Genomic DNA, 20,420 nt, shown 5'->3' on the forward strand with positions numbered 1-20,420 from the left:
TTCTCATTTGACAAACCGAGAGCCCTGCTTTTTCCAGCACACAGTTATGAATACTGTCTCCTGTCAACAATACTTTATGAAAGCTGCTGCCAAAGGTGATGCAGAGGAAAAACTGCCCATGTTCATTTTGAAAGATGACTTCCTTCAGATTTCTAAATTCATAAGAAATTCCCAGCATAAGAAGCGTATAGAATATTTTTAACAACAATTAAAAGCTGCCATAATTGAAGTCTGTATAAAACCCAATTCACTGGGTTAGTTTGGAGGTACCTTTGACTGCTTTTAGCCTCCAATCGTCACTCGTTTGTGTTTTTGTGTAGGAGTTGGAGGAGAATCTGCGAGAGACCCAGTCGACTGCCCAACGTCTAGAAACCCATCTGAAACAGAAGGAAAAGCTCTATGAAGACAAAATAAAGGTTTGGTCACCAAATACATCAAATCCCATCCCATAGGCATATCAACATTACCTTTGAGGGAGTGAAAGGTAATGTTACATTTCAAACTGAAGTTAAATGTAACTAAATATCCTCTGATTTCACATTTTTATCCCTTTTCTGCACATTTAAAATATTTTTTTAATTTCTTAACATAAAAATCTCACTAAAACTGTTCATATGTCATTTATCAATGCTTATCATAAGCATTGATGTATTGGGATTATAACTATGCATTTCAAATGTTTTTCATTAGGTGGAATAATCATACAACTTCAATGACTTGAACTGCAAAACCTAACCCTCTTAAAATAAGTTAAAAAAAAGTAAAATACTCATTGACCCTATTCTGAGTTTTTTTAAATGATGAATGTCTGTACACCTCTCCTCATTACTGTATTTTTATTGTCCATGTTTTGGCTCAGTCAGCTGTGCTTTATTCTTGGAAAATCTACACTATGTCATCTTCACACCGTTCTTCTATGCTGCTAAGTGACATCCTGGTTGTGGTTCTGTGGGCTGGCTGGCATTGAACAGGTGCTGGAGGCTCAGATGAAGGCGGACATGGCCGATAAGGAGATGCTGGAGTCCAGTCAGAGCAAATATGAGGAGGAGGTGCGGGAGAAGTGCAGCATCATCAGTGAACAGAAGGCGGTAAGAACTGACCGAACTGCAGCAACCGTGCAGTTCTCAGGCTTATTTTAACATTGATCATACTGACACATATTTTACATTTGGAAAAAAATATATCTTGTTGCACAACACAAAAAAGGAGCCTGACACAAATTTGACCAAAATGCAACATATGCAGAACTTTGAAACATGTTTTGTTGTTGTTGTTCAGACCATTAATGCGATGGACTCAAAGATGAACAGCCTGGAGCAGAGAATTGCAGAACTGTCAGAGGCTAATAAACTGGCAGCTAACAGCAGCATCTACACCCAGAAAAACATGTAAGCATCATCATAAAAACACGTCTTCCACCTAAACTATTAAATATTTCACAGATCTTCCTTTATCAAAGTGTAGGCTACAGCTTTTCACGCCATTTTTTTGTGAAGAGTGAATGAAGCTTGTGCACAGCCTTTAATAAATCATATCCAGCAGCTGCTGCAACTGACTTAGATTGTGCCTCTGCTGCATAACCTTCTGTTAAAGCGCTTGCTCAGATCAATGTGTGGTCGCATCAGGAAAGCCCAGGAAGAGATGATCTCGGAGCTTCGGCAGCAGAAGTTTTACCTGGAGTCTCAGGCCGGGAAGTTGGAAGCCCAGAACGCCAAACTGGAGGAGCATCTGGAGAAAATGAGTCAGCAGGAGCAGAGCAATAAGAGCCGCGTGCTGGAGCTGGAGACTCGGCTCCGGGAGGTGAGAAGAAATTTAGGGGGAGTCAAGTATGAAGCCGTTTTATTTAGCAGACTTTTTCGCTCTCCTTTTTTTTGTGTGGTTGATAAGTAGATGTAAGTTTGAACTTTCTCTCTTCCAGCCTTGCTAGTTATTTTACAGTATTTCTTCTGTGATTTTGAGTTTAAGTAAAAGAACAATTTAAAGGGCCAGTATTATGTAAAACTGACTTTGCATCATGTTGTAATGTTATTCCCTCATCAAAATATACCTGGATTGTTGCCTTGATTCTTTCATGTACGATTAAAAAAAATCCTTGACTCTCCCATGCAAACGCTTGGTGGGACCTAGCCCCGCCTTCAAGGTGCAGCTCCTCATCAGAGCTGCAGATTCCAAACCAGCAAGCTTCCACCTCACTGAGTATCCCTCCCGTTGGCTCCCCCACTCAGCTACTCCAGACTAGCCAGCATAAAACAGCAAACACCCGGTGGAACTGCACATCAGCTGAACTCATTATAGAGCTACTCATTATAGGAGCTACTGCTCAGTCCAACTGGACTGAGCAGTAGCTCCTATACTGAGCAGTAGCTACTGCTCAGTCCAATTGGACTGAGCAGTAGCTCCTATAATGAGTTCCTAAAAATGCTCCTAAAAACATTGTTACAGGATTTATAGAAGCGCCATGTTGTGATGCCTTCCTGAAGGTAGAACCTCAGAAAGAGCAGAAGTTTTTAAATAGAGAGAGGCCCAATTTAAAGGCATGAAATTGCAAAGTCATATTTGATATATACATCATTTTTATAAAAACTGGCTTTAACATAGCTTCTTGATTCTGCTATAAATATCACCATGTGCCTTGAAAATACATAAACTTCGTGGACTGTCCTTTTAGATTGCAAAGCTGAGCTTCCATTTGAGTGGATCTGCTTCTAAATCGTGGAAACATGCTTGTGTTATTGCATCATCTTAGCACTCCAGGACTTTAACGTTTACATTTATTAGTTTCATATCTGATGTTAATAAACATCTGGTGTACAGCAGATGCTGTAAATGTAACTCTTTAAAATTGGAGCTGCTGTGTTGTTGTTTTTTTTTTTTACAGGAAATTATCTCAATTAGCAAGAAAACATTTGAACAATTGTTGAATTTTCTGTTCAACACTTGAGTAAGAGTGAGAAGCACCATTCTCATCTAGCGCATAGCTGATGACTGGTTATATAAAGATCATTTAAACCAAATCTGCTCTTTTTGTACTTAACTACTGATCATTACTTGTGTGTGTTAGGTGCCAGGGAATGTAAAATAGAGACTGACCCAGAGTTTTATTATTACCTCAGACTTTACTTTATTTTTAAGATGGCTAACTTTGAGTTAGCTATCCTATAGTTACCTTTATGTCACAGATTATTGTAGGATGAACTTGTTGGTGTTTATGTTTAGGTATAGTGTGTTGAAAAAAAATATTACTGGCCATTAATGATTAGGGCCAGTCAAGCTAAAAATATGCTAATTCCACTCACCGGCAGATTGTTCAGTGCATCTCTAACTTTTTAATTCAATTTTAAATATCTACCAATCAGTTAATTTAAGTTACTTTAGCGACCCAGTTTGCTACTGTTCAGTGGTGTTCCCATCAGGAAGGCCATGGCCCCTTTTTGAAAAAGTTGCCTCCCCTCAGAAAATTATGTTCAGGTCTTAGGAAGACGTACAGAGATGTCTTCTTGACTCAAGACGGAAGTATTAACCCAATAAATAAGGAAATGAATCTACAAATAAAAAACATTTTTATATTGACACATTTGTTATTTTATTTTTAGTCTCTGCCCATTTAAAAAAATTTTCTGGTCATGTCTGGCCATGAAAATTTTCTAGAGGTGCCACTGCTGCTGTTTGATCCCTGTGGAGAGCTTTGGCAGGTCAACATGCCTCTGACTTTCTGACTGCATCGTCAGAAAGTCAGGGGATTCATTTTCCCATGTAGATCGGACTGGAGAACGAGGAACAAAAGCTGGAAATTAAGCGCCAGGTGACAGAGTTGACTCTGTCGCTGCAAGATCGGGAATCTCAAATCACCAACCTTCAGGCGGCTCGCCATGCTCTGGAGAGCCAACTGCAGCAGGCCAAGACCGAGCTGGAGGAGACCACTGCAGAGGCCGAGGAGGAGATCACTGTTCTCAGAGTAAGAAAGGCAGAAAGCAAAGGTCACTCTAAGCTTTGGTGTCATGTCATTTTGTCAGTGATGTCTCTCTGCCTCTCTTGCCATGTTTCGTAGGCACACAGAGAAGAGATACAACGCAAGTACGATGCCTTGAGAGACAGCTGTGCAGTGAGTTGCTCCTTCTTTATTTTTTCCTGCTGTTTCATTGCTTCTTGTTGTTGACAGCTTTCATTCCCTGAACACCTTCTGAATCATCACACACAACTTAAACTCTTGTTTGTGTGCAAGAGTCAATGCAGGTCTTGCACCTCTTTTCTTCATAATATATTACTTCTCGAAAGGGTGAAGCCAACTTGTTACTGAATAGATGTTGTTTAAATGTCTATAGATTCTTACTCGAATACCATCTCAGTCTGTTTTTATCCCATTGCCCTACTTCTGAGATCCTCCCACTAACAAACTGTTCATATTGCAGTGTTCATAGATTCCTCTGGCCAGCAATCAGGCAACATCCCTAAGTTTAGCAACACGAAGAGCTTGACTACCTTTCAGTCTTCTGACCCGCAAAACTGCATAGTGCTAGTCTGAGAGTTACTTTGTCTGAGGCGCACTTTGAAACAGCAGAATTGGAAAATAAATTATCTACATTAAAAATAACAAGATCCATAGAATTATGATCTGCCTCCAGGATTATCCAAAAGAAACACATTTCCTGTTTTTATGAAAGTTGTTTGAATATACACTCAGCACATTAGAAAAAGTATTCATATTATTTAAAACTTTTATTTTTCATAATATTACTACAAACGTTAGTTTATTTTAATAACATGTTATGTGAAAGACATACAAAAAATAGTGCAAAATTGATCACAGCTAAGACATGTTTAGATTTGGTTATTGAGAAGAGATGCTGCGAAGTTTTATTTTTAAATGTTTTTTCTGAAATATTTTTAAAGTTTTAGAACTGTTTTTTAAAATGAGACCACATGCAAAAGAAACTGAGTTGAAGCATACAAATTTTAAAACTACGGCACAATAAATGAAACGCATAAAAATAACTTTTGAACTGGCAGCTGTGCAACTTTCTGTTCATCTGCAATCAGCGATTATCTCAGAAGATAATGCATCACTGAACCGTTTGGTAACATCATATTCGCTTTGCACTCAGGGACAGTTTGCTTAAGACGTTTCTGCATATTAAATATGACATACAAATGTTAAGCTCAATTACTGTGAACAAGAACATGAATACTTTCTTTGCACAAGATTCCAAGTGATGAGATTTCATTAGCCCTAGCACAACTTGGAGTGATATCTCCTGCTCTCATCCTGGGTGAACATTTTCAGAAGTGCTTCATCTGATGGAGCCTCTCCACTGACGCTTTCACATCCTCTTCTTCATATAATTGGAACAGTTACATGAAGCATTAAGGTTAAGAAATTTTTTGCCTGCTGACATATTCTGGTTTAATCAGCACTTGATTTAAATACTCTCTTCCTTAAGCTCTGATAGAAATCTAGAATTACAAATAAATAGTGTCTACCTTTTGATAAAAACAGGAAGCTGATTCCACAGTAAAGGAGCCTGATGACTGAAAGCAGTATTCCAATGAGTTTTTAGATAGTATGGAAAATCCTCTAAAATTTCACACCGTTACTGTTTTTGGTTCAATTTCACTCTGTGGTGTTTGATATTGACAAAAAAGGATGCCACGTTAATTTGATGTTTTTTTTTCTGTGGCTCCAAAACACATTTCATTTCACACACAAATCCTAATTTCAAAAGTTAGACATTAGAGACAAAATATTCAACAGATTACATTAGCGCAGCTTTTTTTTGGTTGAAAGGGCTGTTGCTAACTTTTGCAACTGTTAGACATAATATTGTCTGGAGTCATAGTCTTGGTACTTACATTTTCTAAAAGGTAAACGTTAGATTTCATCTTAAACTAAACATGGTATTGTTGGATCAATACATGCAACATTAACGTTAACAGAAATCAAAAACAGGACAAGTGTATTCTGGGTATGTTTATGCAGAAATTGTCTTAAATTCAATTTTCAAACCTTTGAGCCATTACAGAAAATGAAAAGTAGTGAGTAAGTAAACTTTAAAATGAAACATTAGGTGCTTCACAATAAAAATTTACAAAAAAATCTAATGTATCACAAGAGTGAAAGGTAAAGACAGAACAAAGGTAGTGATGTTTTTGTGAAGCATGTTTACAAAAAACAGAACATGGAGTTCAGAGTGCCCTTGTCTGTTGTCATGGTGACTGTTTTGTTTCTAGAGTGACCATGTCAGCACCTCTTTCCAACCTCATGAAATATTGTCATTTTCATACTTTGTGTTTCTCCACAAAGCATCATGTCTGCAAAGAGTAACATGATTGCAGTCAGTTGACAGGAAGTGGAACAGGATCTCCCACGGTAACTGTTTCTCCACAACGTTGGCAGATTGGGGCTGGTTTGTTGATCCTCAGACCAAACCTTCTTCACTCGACTGACAAAGACCTGCATCTTCCTACATGTTCTGAGCAATGTGACAGCAAATCTGATAGCTTTTTTGCAAGTTCATCCCTCTTTCTTCAGATGTGTTTACGTTCTACTAGCTGAATAGCCACAGTTTTTGCAGTGTGACGTGTCCTGGATAATTCATCATTGTTGCAAAAAGAATTTAGATAATGTGACAAATTACACCCCCTAACTTCACACTGCACTTTTCACAGCTGATCAACCCACCTAAACAATGTAATAGCTACAAAAGTTGCTTGCTAACAGTGCAGAGCATGTTGCTTTATGTTCATTTGATGCAGCACAGCCAAAAATGTTTCTACGTTTCTATTACAAATGTGTGCAAAACACAATTTCACAATTGAGGCGTTTCCAATAACAAAGAAACAAAATTAAAATCACATGCAAATAATTTAATTTAGGTGAAAAGTCTCTGGAAAACATCCTCCTGTCACTTCCTGTTGTCTTCTTTGTTGTGATTCCCATTGCGGTTTTGCAAAATAAATAAATTTAGATAGGGACAAAAACACACATCTCATCCAAGCACCAAAGAGATTTTTTTCAGAACATCTCATCCAAGCACCAAAGAGATTTTTTTATGTTTCCATTAAGCATATTTATCTTTGAAATGTCAAATTGTGCAATTACATGGTCAATGGAACTGCAGCTCGACATGTGCTGCTGCCACAAAGACACAGAGTGACGTGTTTCAAGGATTTCAAGCTTTCAGATCACATCTCTTTCTCCCGTTGATTCATTTTGATCCTGAATAGTCTGTCTGCTTTCCCACTTTGAGAAAAGAGTTTTTTAACTGCTCCAGAGTTCAGAAGAAGGAAGGAAACAAACGCTGGTCCCTTTAAAGCAGACCAAACAGCTCTGGAGACACACTCTTAGATATTCTGAGTCATAAGTAAATTTGTCATCTGAGAGCAGGATGCTCTGTAGGGAAACATGAAACTGTGAAGAGAGAATTTTAATTTCCTATATATTATTAACGGGAGGCCAGAACTTTACAGAAGCAACATGATTTTTCCATTAACCTTTTGTCTGAGGTTGTAACATTTTAAGTGGAAAAGTAAAAGCAGGCCTGTCACTACTTTTACGCAGCAGACAGGAATCTCCTGCAGCACTTCGCATCAGCAGAAGTTATATTAAAAAAATGATAGTCGCAAGAAGTATTGAGATTCATATTTAGCATTTTAAGTGCTTTTTTAACAGGACAGAATAGACTAATTCAGATGATAGACAAATGTAAAGAGGCAGATTTACACAAAGGTAAAATATAATAATAAATATAAGAAGCTTAAGACAATACTATAGCCTGGAAAAACTATAACCTAAAAATAACACAAAAAAGTAGGATAATATAAAAATGATAATATAAATCTAAATATATGAAATATATTGGTTAATGCTGCATTTATCATTAATAAAAGACAGCTATAAATATGTGGGGTTTTAGCCTTGATTTAAAGGAGCCCATTGTTTTCAGCTGTTTTGCAGTTTTCTAGAAGTTTGTTCTTGATTTGTGGAGTGTAAAAACTGAAATCTATTCAGTTTTCGTACATTGTTAAATGTAAGAGTTTCCATCATTAACTTGTCTTTATTAAGAGATTAAGGAAAGACAAGGACATGTTCGAGTCGTATACAACAAATCTGTCAAAACCTCATCAGTTCAAAACAGACTCAAGTAATCTATTGAATTTGGCAATAGATTACTTATCTATTCTCTGCTTAGTCATAGTCAGAGGAAGGCGAAGATCTATCAGCATTTTGCAGCTTCAGCTCACAGTAAATGTTAATTACAATCAGGGAAACTGACACCCACAGCTTCCATAAATAGAATCGAGCTATTTGCATTCAACAGCGTTGAGGAAGTAAATCTCTCAATGCAATTTACTGCAGCTTGGAAAGTTGCTCAATTGATTTGATTGCCAGTTGAGTTGAGTAAATATAGATACATGACAGATCACCCCTGCAGCCCTCACACAGTTTATCTCTCGCCCCGCCTTTTGGATTCAGTGGATGTTGTCAGTCCCCTTCCATTCCTTAGAGGAGCTGACGCACTGAGTCAGTGCTGAGCAGACAGCTAATTTATGTACGTAAAAGCTCTGCTTCTTTCCTCTGCCTCCTTGAAGTTCTGTGTGGTTTACATGTCCCTATTAGAACCGAGAGAAAAAGACTTTTAGCATGGAGCCTCATCAGTCTAACTATCATTTCTCCTACTGCGCCTGCTGGTGAAAGTCTGATGGAGAAAACGGACCTTATACTTTTATAAATAAAAAAATATGTTTTTTACATGACATTAAAATTGTCATCATGTTGTGAGAGTAACATGAGAAAGACAAAATGTGAAAAAATCAATTTCCTCCAACTCCTCTCTGGAAACTCTGCATGTCTACAGATGGCAATAAAACCTCAGTCAAAAACAACCAATGAGAGCCAAGAGGAGGGTCTTAGTGTTGTCAATCATCTCTGTGAGCTGCTAAATGTGCTAATGGAGGATAAACAAATGTTTATTCGTGACTGATTATTAATTGATGAATAAGCGGTCATGACCACTGACGGGGAGAAGCTGTAGCGTACACATGTCTATGATTGACAGCACTAAGACTCACCTCTTGACTCTGATTGGTTGTTTTTAGTTAGCACTGGGGAAAAGGCAAAGGAGTTTGATATTATTATTATTTATTTATTGTTTTTACAGATTATCTGCCTCATGTTACATTGCCACTGCAGTGAAGGTTTCGGTCAAATGAAATAAACACGTCCATAGAAAACGTAAGACTTTCTCTGGGTTAGAAATGGCAAATAGCCACTTTATCACTTTACAGAGATTAGTTTGGCTAAAGGTATTGGATTTCTTCTTTGTTGTTCATACAACTCATTTCGTCTTATAATTGGAAACTAAGTGTCTCTCCTCAGCAGATAGCTGAGCTGTGATCTGGTTTTATGGTTTCACTCTTTCCCATTCAGAAACAGAAGGAGCTGATTCATTCAGTTCTTTCACAAGCTGTTCTTGATAATGTTTTAGATAGACTCCGGCTGTGATTATTGGATTGCTGGGATGAGTTTGAAGATTGGCTGTTAGTCTCTGTTATATCGCTCACTTAATTTGATAACGCTTATGAAAAATGCGGTGTGCGTAGAGCAGGGCCATATTCTGCTTTTGTTATGGTCTAAACAAAACAGACAAACTGACATTAGTGAAATTTGATTCATTCAGCAAAAATCTGAGTTTGTTAACGCAGTATTTGTAGCTGCAATCTATCTGCAAATTATGCAAATTGAAATCACAAAAAAACATTTCCTTAACACCCAAAAAGCTCACATTTTTTAATTAAAAGTTTTAGCACCAGGGTGAGGTGATTTTTCAGCTGTATCAAAACAGATGTATTTTGTAAAATTGCAATGGAAATAATTTTTTCCACATCACACGAGTCACATGATCAACAGTTGATTGTTGCTACTGGTGAAAACAACAAAGAAGACTTATTTTATTTTTATAATAAATGTATTTTATACTTTTTTTTTAGATCATGTGCATCTGGTGCCACTTGAGCTTTCACAGCATCACACAATTCATAAAAAGTTGTCATTCCCAAGTTTTGAATCCATATCTAATCTGTAAAATCACAGACTAGAATTTCTACAAAACGCAGAATTGCTCCAACGCCTTAATAAGATGCTGATGTCTCTTCTGATGGCTGATAGATTAGTTCTGAATTATTAATATACCTCATCTCAACTGCTTATAAACGTTGCTACCATAATTTTTTATAATTTATTGAACAAACTTATTTATGTGATTTTTAATGGGTTTGCCATTTAATGGAAACACTGCAATTGCAAAACACTTTTTTCCCCCAAAGATTTACTTTGTACATATTTGTAATGGAAACACATCTATGATGTTCCTTCACTCATATAGCTTACATCTTGACAAACTGGTAGAAAAGCTGGTTGAAATGTTTTGTCCTCTTCTGGACACACGATACTTATTTCAAAGTTTGACACGCTTAAATCAGATTTTAACATGTGACACATCAAATGTATTTTGGAGAAATTTTTCTATTTAATGGAAAAGGTTCATTTAAATTGAGAGGATAGTCAACAGAGATCCAGACCAGAATCACTGTTGTCTCAGACTGCAATACATTGCAATACATGTATTCCTATACATGTATTCCTATACATGTATTGCAATGTATTGCAGGCTAAAGCTATTTTAACCAGGACAGATCACCTTTCACATTTAATCTCACATCATTTACCATCACGTTTCTGCAAACCTGCTCAAAGGTCAGTGGGAAAAAAGATGCACTTGACATATCAGCTATTCATAGAAACCAGCAGAACAAGTAGAGTACAGGAAACTTCGTTTTTAATCTTAATCTTTTTTTCCTTTAAATATACTGCTTATTTTGTATTTTCTTTAAACAAAATCCAACTTCTTCCACTCTGCTGTAGGTGATTACTGATCTTGAGGAGCAGCTAACCACTCTCACTCAGGAGAACTCTGAGCTGAACCGCCAGAACTTCTACCTGTCCAAGCAGCTGGACGAGGCCTCTGATGAGCGGGAGGACCGGCTGCAGCTCAGCCAGGATGTGGACAGGCTGCGGCATGAGGTGGCTGACCGTGAAATGCACCTTAACAACCAGAAGCAGGTATGCTGCAGTTTTTTTGGATTCTCATGTCTAGACTTGTCATAACATTTTACTGGACAATTAATTGTTCTGTAAAATGTCCCGAAGTCTCATAATATTGTTGTTGCATAATGCACAACGTTGTTACATTGTAATTGTTTTTCAATTGTGGTAATGCTACTACATAATGTAGCACAAAGTATTATAACACATGTTCAAGAATTGTATTTCTTTTTGTGATTTTGATTACATTTCATTAAACTCTGAAGCCAGATTTTTATCACGTTTATTACATAATGCGTTACAAACAGCGAGGCCACGAAGTGATGAGATTGGGGCACAAGATACCGTATTCAAACTTCTGCCGTATTCACGAAGATTGATGCCTTTAAAAACTCTCGCATGAAATATCTGACTGAGCTACAAGTTGTTTTTACAGACACATATTTCAACTTGAGCTGTGGATCTCTGCATCTCCTCCAAAGTCACAATGGGCCTCTCGGCTGCTTCTCTAATCAAGCTTTGTCCTCCGTTTCTCTGTTAAGACTTCTAGCTTATACATTTTCTATTTTCAGATAATGGATTGAACAGTTTCCAGTGAGATGATCAAAGCCAGTGTTATAGTTTTATAACCCAACCCTGCTTTAAACTTCTCCACAGCTTGTTTACTAACTAGATCTTACTTTGGATTTTTATCAGAGGTTAACAGATGGAGCTTGTCAGAATAATGAACTGCTTTGTGTTGATCTATCATAAAAATCCAATGAAATAGGTTGGAGTTTGTTGTTGCAACATGAAAAAGTTTGGACAAGTTCAGGACAAATGAATGCTTTTACAGTAAATCAGGGAATGGCTGGTTTATAAGCTGAAGACGAAATTGATCCTGCTGCTGGAAGACAATTGGAGATCATACAAGCCGACTGGCACAAGTAAATGAAAACTGCGTTGAAGGTGCAAAGTAGCATGAGGATGTGAAAGAAAGAAAAACAAACCGTGTAAGATGTTGACATGGATCACAACCAGACAAGAAAGCAACTGTTTTCCCTTCATTTTCTGTCACACCTTGGATGTGTGAGTCTTTTCGCAAGTAAACACACAAACAGCAAATGTCTCTGCCCAGTTTTATAATTTACTGTTTGGCCCACATTTTACAACAATACTTGGATGTACTCTAGGTTTGGATTCATTTCTGTAATAGTAATTGTCACAACAACAAAAAAAGATCTGTGTTTTGTAAAAACAATGTACTGCTTTTGAGGCAATGCTTCAATTTGTCTTCTGGTCCATGTCTCCTCTGGACTTCATTCTCACACCTAGACGCTATGGATGTTTTCACACTGACAGTCCAGTATACTAGGTTTGATTGGGGACCAAAATTACAAGATTAGTTACGTTTTCAGCTGGTGTGGTTCGCTTTCACACTGCACTGTCAATCAATCTAATCTAATTGATGAACCTGGGTGATGCTGCACCCAGAATTATTGTAGGAAACCTTCAAAGAAGACATGTAATGTGTACAAAAATGGAGTGGCATCAGATTTTAGCAGTTGTAGGATTTATTTTTTTGCAGAGACCATGAGCCATGTCTTTCGCTAATATTTGAATTGCGTGCTCGTTTATGTTGCATTTACCCAGAATGCCCACTTTCTGCTTTTGCAGCAGAAGCTCTGGTTCGCTTGGAATCCAGACATTCAAAATGCACCAGAGTTCACTTAAACTGAACCTGGACCGAGGTTTATATGTGGACCAGAGTTCGTTTTTCTGGTCCCCATCGCAGCTCGATTGCAGACGAACCGACTGGAGTTCAGATTAAAAAGGACTGGTGTGAAAGCACCCTAATTCTTCACTTTACCTGAGATACCCACAGTCCTGTTATCCATGGGTGACCTCAACATGTTGCATCTAACAGGGTTTAGTGTAAATCAGGCTTGTGAGAGTCTTATGTTATTTTGGTGTTGGTTATGTTTCATTCTGGCTGCAGTGAAAGAGAGAGAGAGATGAGGCAGTGTGATGTGAGCGCTGGCCCTGTGGGAGGATGTGTGTGTGGGTGTCCAGCATCGCTCTCAGCCTTGCTGGTTGTGTAACCAACGATGGAAGTCATAGACGAGGGACGGGGTGGTGTGTGGGAGGGATGTGTCATCCCCATCACTCCCAGGTCGTGTCAGCTGTGGAAGCGTTGGACTTCAGAGGGCCGTGGTGTTGCTGCTACACCGGCAGAGGCTATATTTGTCTTCAAACTCTTTGTCTAAAGCAATGCACCGTAAGACGTGAAACACATGTCTTTCTAGGCCCTGCTGCGTCCAAACAAGTTGTGCAGCTGCACTGGTTTGTGTTATCATTTAAAATGAGGGCATACATTTATATGTTTTATTTTATTAGTGTTTTTTTCTATGTAATCCAGATATTTTTATATTTTGCAAGCTGCAGTCTACCTAAAAAAGTAACTTTCCATTTTTTTATAAACCATATATGATCTGATGTCAATGATCCATGAATAAAACTTTTATACTTTTTCACTTTTCAAGTCTCTTGTTGAAGATGCATGATTTAGTGCTTTAGGACTGTGGTCAGTTTGGCTGTTTTGAACATTTCAAATAAACAAATTATTGAAACTAAAATGGATTCTTACTTTATTATTTAAACTTTTATTTCAATGCTGACAGAAAAAAACTCAAAGTACTTACCTGCCTGTTGTCTATTGCAAATGTCTGTTTGAGAAAGCTTTTAGCACTTCAATGCCTGCATCCCATCTTACAATATTTAAGACGTTGTGGCCTTTTGGATGCCAGGAGATGAAGGGTTTTTAGCTGTAATGGTCTGAAGTTCTTCCTGCAAATGCAGCATATGCTATGAATTATATCTTTAAATCCTTCAACCAGAAACGGTGCTATCATTCTCCCCAGCAATGCCTCTCTTACATTTCAGGAACATTCCTGAAATGTAAGAGCGGTATTGCTGGGGATTTTGCTGGAAATAATGTTTTATTCTAAAAGAATACAAATCAATTTGCTGTAAACTTGTCATTCATATTTTGGCAACTATGCTCACATGTTGTAGCTAAGTTTTGCCAGAGGGCATTGGCACAGCATCATATATTTACAAAGCCTGCTTTTCAGACTCATTGCTGAGAATACTGTATGTTTCTTCCAAGGAACATCTGGGAAACTTAATTTTTCTCTTCAAACCACACTTTCCTCCTATTGTTTCTCAGGTCTACCTACCAGACAAGAGATGTTTGACTTTACCCTTGTGATGTTAGAAATGAGCACATCTCTTAAGCTCGAGATGTTATTAAAGGAATTGCTGTAAAATCAACAACACAAGAGAGTGTCTGTTGCCATGTTTGTACAGGAGGAGTAAATGCTGCAAGTCACTGACATGATGCAATCCATCTCCTAAGATAGAAACTTTTTAAACTAATTTGAATAATTAACAAACATTAATGCACTGTTTGATAACTAGGATCAGTTGGAATGTGTGCATGACTGAAATGAAGTGATATTTCTTCCCAAAGTGCCTTAAGGTGATATTTGCTGTGAATTGGCACTTCATAAATACACCAAATAGAATTATACTTCACTTTTTTCTCGTTTTGTTGTGTTACATCCTTATTCCAAATTGTAAATGAATCCATTTCCTTTCCTTCTTGTTCTATCAGTGGAAAAAGATTGTTGAGCATTTTGCAAATTGATTAAAAATAGAAAACCAACATTTACATAAGTATTCACTTACATTACATCATTACTGTTACTGTCTATCTTTTTTCAGGAAAGTATTGATATTCTGAACTATTTTATGAACTTCCTGTCAGATTAAGGTGAAATGTGTTGTTTTGATACGGCTGAGACTTATTTTGGAATATGTTTTTTGCTTAATGGTGTTTTTTATTGCTTGAATCTTCATTTGCATACAGCATAACATAACATGCCATCTGATGTGAACAGAACCTGGAGACTCTGAAGACCACGTGCACCATGCTGGAGGAGCAGGTTGTGGAGCTGGAGAGCCTGAACGATGAGCTGCTGGAGAAGGAGCGGCAGTGGGAAGCCTGGAGGGCCACACTGGAGGACGAGAAGAGCCAGGCTGAGCGGAGGACCAGGGAGGTGCAGAGGCTGCTGGATACTGAGAAACAGAACAGGTAGACTACACCGCTGTGTAAGAGTGAGTGATCTGTGCTGCAAGAATACTACTTAGTAACAAGACACGCTACATTTTAAAACAAGTGCTTGAAATACTAGAAATATCAAACATTTTTTTGCTCTTAATGTCTCAGTTGATATTGTCATTAGCTCCATTTCCACCTACACACAATGAAATCAACAAGCTTTGGGCGTATCCTCTTGGGTCTGTTTGAATTTATTTTTGGAAAAAAATCTGATTTGTTTTCTCTGATTTAATAGACAGACTAGCAGTGCAATGAACACTTGGTGCAGTAAAAGAGTATTAAAACATGTTCTCCTGTCGCTCAACACCGTCACCCAGAGTAACAGATAAAAATAATGGATGCCCCCAACATTAGGTCCTCAAGAGCTTAAGACATCTTGTAGGTAAGTTTGTCTTCTTTGTTTCAGGTTGCGTACAGAGCAGCGATGCTCTGAGTCTCGTCAGGCTGTGGAGCAAGCCGTGAAAGAGCACAAAGCTGAGATCTTGGTCCTGCAACAAGCCCTTAAAGACCAGAAACTCAAAGCCGAGAGTCTTGCAGACACTGTACGCTTTTCTACACCGTACAACAAACATTTTACCTCGCTGTTTGTACATTTCAGACCTAAAACTTTTTCTTGTGTTCCTAAGTTAAATGATTTGGAAAAGAAGCACTCTATGCTGGAGATGAACGCCCGAAGTTTGCAACAGAAGCTGGAGAGTGAGAGGGACGTGAAGCAGAGACTGCTGGAGGAGGTGCAGTGCTGACCTTCAACCATACTGTGTTTCCACCTCACATGGAGATATTTGTAATGCAATTAATACAGAAACCATACTAAAAGTAAATGCTTGGCAAACACTCAGTATCCAGGCCTGAAAGTGTTTTCCCATCTGTATACTTGGTTTGTTTGGGGAGCAAAGTTGCAACATTTGTTACATTTTCAGCATTTTCAGTGAGGTTCGCTTCCACACTGCACTGTGCATTTGCACTAAGCAAACCCTTTGAAAAACCTGTTCATCCTCTCACCTCTGGGGGCCCTGCACCAACAACCACAGAAGCAGTTGACTTTACAGAATTGATTTGGTTATATTTACCCAGAATGCCCTCCATGATAGTCTACTTCCTGTTTATAGAACGGTCTCCGGTCTGCTTGGCATTCACATATGCATTTGAACTGCGCTAGAGTTCACTTCAACCGACCAAAGTTCACTTTTTTTGGCCCAGATAAGAGTTAGATTATTCATTCACACATTTCCAAACAAATCAGAGCAACATAGTGTAATTGAAGCAGACTTAACAAGAATGTTGTGAATGGACCATAAGGGTGCAAAGTGGACCAAAAAACGGGTTTGTTTGACTAGATATGTGAACGGCGAACTGTCTAGAGACTGCTCCAAAACAGGAAGTCTACTACAGCTCAGGGCATTCTGGGTAAATGCATCCACTCCATTTTTGTTTACATTTACACTCGGTGTCTTCTGTGGAAGTTTTGTGTTGCTTTCTTCTGTGGTTCTTGATGGACCACCCCACTGGTGTAACAGCTTTTTCAAAAGGGTTGCAGTGTGAAAGCGAACTGCATCAACTGAAAATGCAACTAAAGTTGCAACTGCAGTCTCCAAACAAACCCGAGTTTACTACTGCAAAAACACCCTAACATTATCGCTAATAATGTTCACATCATTATTCACAAAATGATGTGAACACCTGTTTTTCCTTATGCAGCAAGAGAAACTACAACAGCAGCTGGATGCCCAGAAGACCCACATATTCCGCCTGACCCAGGGGCTGCAGGATGCTTTGGACCAGACCGATTTACTCAAAACAGAGAGGACTGACTTGGAATACCAGCTGGAGAACATCCAGGTGCTTCTACTTGGGATGTGCATGCACCACAGCTAGCTAAGGGGATCAATGCATATATATTAGAGATATGAGAGCTCCCAATCAGCACTGGCATATGTATACGGTAAAGTTAGTGTAAACCTTTATGTCATTATCTGTTCTGGTCCACAGTATCACATAACTCCCCCTGCAGACATGGCACACAGTCACCCCCCTTTCTTTCCACCCATCTCCATGTCTCTCTGTCACCCTCTGTGTGAAGTGAATTACTTGAGGAGAAATTCATGGCCGTAGTGATGTTCACTTAGCTCCACCTGCAGGCTGTATACTCTCATGAGAAGGTGAAAATGGAGGGAACCATCACCCAGCAAACCAAGCTCATCGACTTCCTCCAATCCCAGGCCCACGGAGGCTCCAAGAAGAAAAAAGTAAGTGCGATTCGCACGACAAATCCTGCTGTTTTTATGAAATACAAGCAAAAATGTCTGAAGCATGCCAGCTGATAACCTTTGAGCCGTTCTCCGCTGTGTTTCTCTCTGTTTTTGTTTGCACTGTGCCGTTTCAGGGTCTTTTTGGGCGAAGGCGGGAGGACCTGTTGGCCGCTATGGCTGCTCAGGCCCAGGCGCAGGGCCAGAGTCAGGGTCAAGGTCAGGTCTCCCCAGTGCCCCCCATCCAACCAGTGCCTCTGCAGTACAGCGACATGAAGGCCGCTCTGGATAAAGAGCGCTCTCGCTGCTCTGAGCTGGAAGACGCTCTGCAGAAAATGAGAGCAGAGCTGAGATCTCTGAGAGAAGAAGGTGGGATTGACCTGCACCAGCTTACACACTGAATCCCATGTTTAGTAATCTAAAACAGAAGACACTTCTGGTAAAGATGCTTAAAAGCCTTAATATTATTGCAGTAGCATTATCTTACACATGATCTTACAGTTTAGAAAAATCTGACTTTTAATTTGAGCACACGGAAAAAACTACTATATCAAAGAATAAAAAAATTTTTGAAAATCATATTTGGTACTTCTTACAATCCATTTAAAATAAATGCACTTGAAGCAGTTCAAATTTATGGATTGTTTTTTTGAGAAACTTCTAATTAGTAATTCATGAATTGCTGTTTCCTCAAGGCATCCTCTCCAGGTGACTCATAGATCAATTTCTCTTGGCCGGTGGCCACCAGTGTGGATGAGAACCTACATCTATCTGCCTTGACACCACAGAGAAACTTAAACTAATGAAATGCAGAGTACTCAACGTTAGCAGAAATACCTTTTAAGGGTTGGTTAAAAGGTAGTTGTTGTTTTTTTTCACAGATGGACTCTGTGGTAGCTAACACTAAGTTACCTGATTGCTAATTTTAGGTGAGTGGCCTCACCTAAAATTCCTGTTTCTGACCAAAAGGTTGTGAACCCAGAAATAATCCATTCAAGCATAGGGAGAACATGTTGGGCCACTTCTAATGTTGTTAAAAGCAGTTGTTTCTCAGCATGTGGCTTCCCTCCCACTGAATAAATGTGATGTAGATTAAAGGATGTTTCTAAAATTGCCAGTATAAAATTTTGCTGCTGCAATAAAAGTTGCCTTTATTCTAAGTTATTTTACGTATCTTTAAGGGGATGCGTGAGAGTGACAGGCTGTGTATGTGCACATTGATAAAAATGAATAAATAAATTGAGGGAGAAAAGTAATGAATCCATGTGAGGAAGAATCTTAAACGTGGTACATTTTGGTTTTTGTTGACAAAAAGGAAAAGTTTTGACCCTGTTCTTAAAATCATCTTTGTAATAGAGGTGAGGATTACATAACAATGCAAATTCTGCGCTCAGCTCTCCAGTATAAGGATCATGTCAGCACTACGAACCCTGCCACAGCACGGCAGCAGATCATCATGTCTGCCATGGTGAAGTCTCCTGAGCACCAGCAGGGCCCGACGGGCCTCGCACCCTCCAACTCAGGACGCAGGAAAGATACGCCTACACCCGAGGGTGAGTCAGGGGCAACCTCCACCACGGCTCCAGTCACACAGGACGCTTAAATTCAGCTTGACAATGAAAACACGTTGACCCAGCACAACTGCAGCATGACTACAAGCTGATTTCAATAACATTTCAAAGATTTATTTACAAAACCTCTACTATCCTCTTTTACACACCTTTCAGAGAGAAGGAGGGTCACATTTGAAAGTAAGTTGTACAAAGTCATGGTCTCCGCAGTTTGATCTCTTTTCTCCTTTTTGGCCAGATTTTAAAAGCTCTGCACTATTTGAAATGTCGGGTCGCATCATGTTTGTCAGAGGTGGCTGAAAGGCTTCAGTGCAAAGCTTTAGAAATCTGTAGCACTTTTTGATCCCAGTCGCTGCTTTTCAGTCTCATTCCCAGAACCTTTCTCTGTTTTTTTAGCCGACTGCAGTCCCACCTAAACTTCACACCATACACTGAGATGCACCATGTGATAAACTCTGCAATGCACAAATGATTGGAATCTACATTCTGAGCTAAAGGTTTTATCCAGTCATGTTTATAAGACAAATGAACACACATTTTTTTTTGTCAAACTCATCAAGCAAATATACATCAGTGTTCCAGTTATTATGAATCTATGGCATCTCAAAGGAACTCAATGTTTCAGCTGTTTTACAGTTTTCTGGCAGTTTGTTAGAAATTTGTGTTGCATAGAAGCTGAATGGTGCTTCTTAATTTATTCAGGGAAAGCAAAGCAGATCAGAACCAGAAGACCTGAAGGTGATACAACAAAAGCAGATCTTTAACGTATTTTGGTGCTCGGCCGGTCAGTGATTTATAAATTAACAACAGTAATTTGGAGTCTATTCTTTGAGCTACAGGGAGCCAGTAGAGGGCTAATACTGATGTGATGTGCTCCATCTTGCTGGTTTTAGTGAGAACACGGGCAGCAGCATTCTGAAAAAACTTCCAATTTTATGTCATCCAAAACCAGAGGGGACAATTGTCCTAAGATGGAATGCAAAGATAACAAAAATAATTATGAACAAAAGTTTACAGAAAGAATCAATCAGAGCCTCCATGACAATATATAACCATCCCAACTCCAATATGGAGGACAGGAAGGTGAGGAGAAGGATGATGGGGGAGGTTGTTTGGTCAAACACTCACATCATCATTCCAGAGATGAAGTAAAACTGTGATGTCACAACTAGAGCCATGCTTGTGATGTCATCATCACTGTATGTATGTAACAAACTTCTACATTCTGGTCATTGCTTGCTGCACTACTGACAAGTTCAGACGTTTGGAAAACGCTTTCAAAGTTGAACATGGAGATTGTTTGTGGATCAAAACTGATTTAACAAACATTGTTTTGTCCAAAC

At 38.8% G+C, this 20,420-nt stretch overlaps 1 protein-coding gene across 7 annotated transcripts in view; it reads left to right on the plus strand.

Moving 5' to 3' along the window:
- Positions 1–20,420, plus strand: part of LOC129373068 (citron Rho-interacting kinase) — a 56,021-nt gene that overhangs the window by 21,167 nt on the left and 14,434 nt on the right. For 2 of the 7 annotated variants that reach the window (XM_055050789.1, XM_055050792.1), the window contains exons 10-24: positions 321–416; positions 972–1,088; positions 1,279–1,388; positions 1,626–1,800; positions 3,758–3,955; positions 4,049–4,102; positions 10,919–11,116; positions 15,040–15,233; positions 15,667–15,802; positions 15,887–15,991; positions 16,959–17,099; positions 17,387–17,506; positions 17,644–17,875; positions 18,901–19,059; positions 19,234–19,257. In XM_055050789.1, the coding sequence (XP_054906764.1) occupies positions 321–416; positions 972–1,088; positions 1,279–1,388; positions 1,626–1,800; positions 3,758–3,955; positions 4,049–4,102; positions 10,919–11,116; positions 15,040–15,233; positions 15,667–15,802; positions 15,887–15,991; positions 16,959–17,099; positions 17,387–17,506; positions 17,644–17,875; positions 18,901–19,059; positions 19,234–19,257 (2,059 nt within the window). The remainder of the gene's footprint in view (positions 1–320; positions 417–971; positions 1,089–1,278; positions 1,389–1,625; positions 1,801–3,757; positions 3,956–4,048; positions 4,103–10,918; positions 11,117–15,039; positions 15,234–15,666; positions 15,803–15,886; positions 15,992–16,958; positions 17,100–17,386; positions 17,507–17,643; positions 17,876–18,900; positions 19,060–19,233; positions 19,258–20,420) is intronic. The other 5 variants (XM_055050790.1, XM_055050793.1, XM_055050791.1 and 2 more) reach the window with 3 other exon arrangements.

This window comes from Poeciliopsis prolifica, unplaced genomic scaffold, assembly GCF_027474105.1.
Source record: "Poeciliopsis prolifica strain line A6 unplaced genomic scaffold, Auburn_PproV2 SCAFFOLD031, whole genome shotgun sequence".
In the NCBI taxonomy this organism is placed as follows: domain Eukaryota; kingdom Metazoa; phylum Chordata; class Actinopteri; order Cyprinodontiformes; family Poeciliidae; genus Poeciliopsis; species Poeciliopsis prolifica.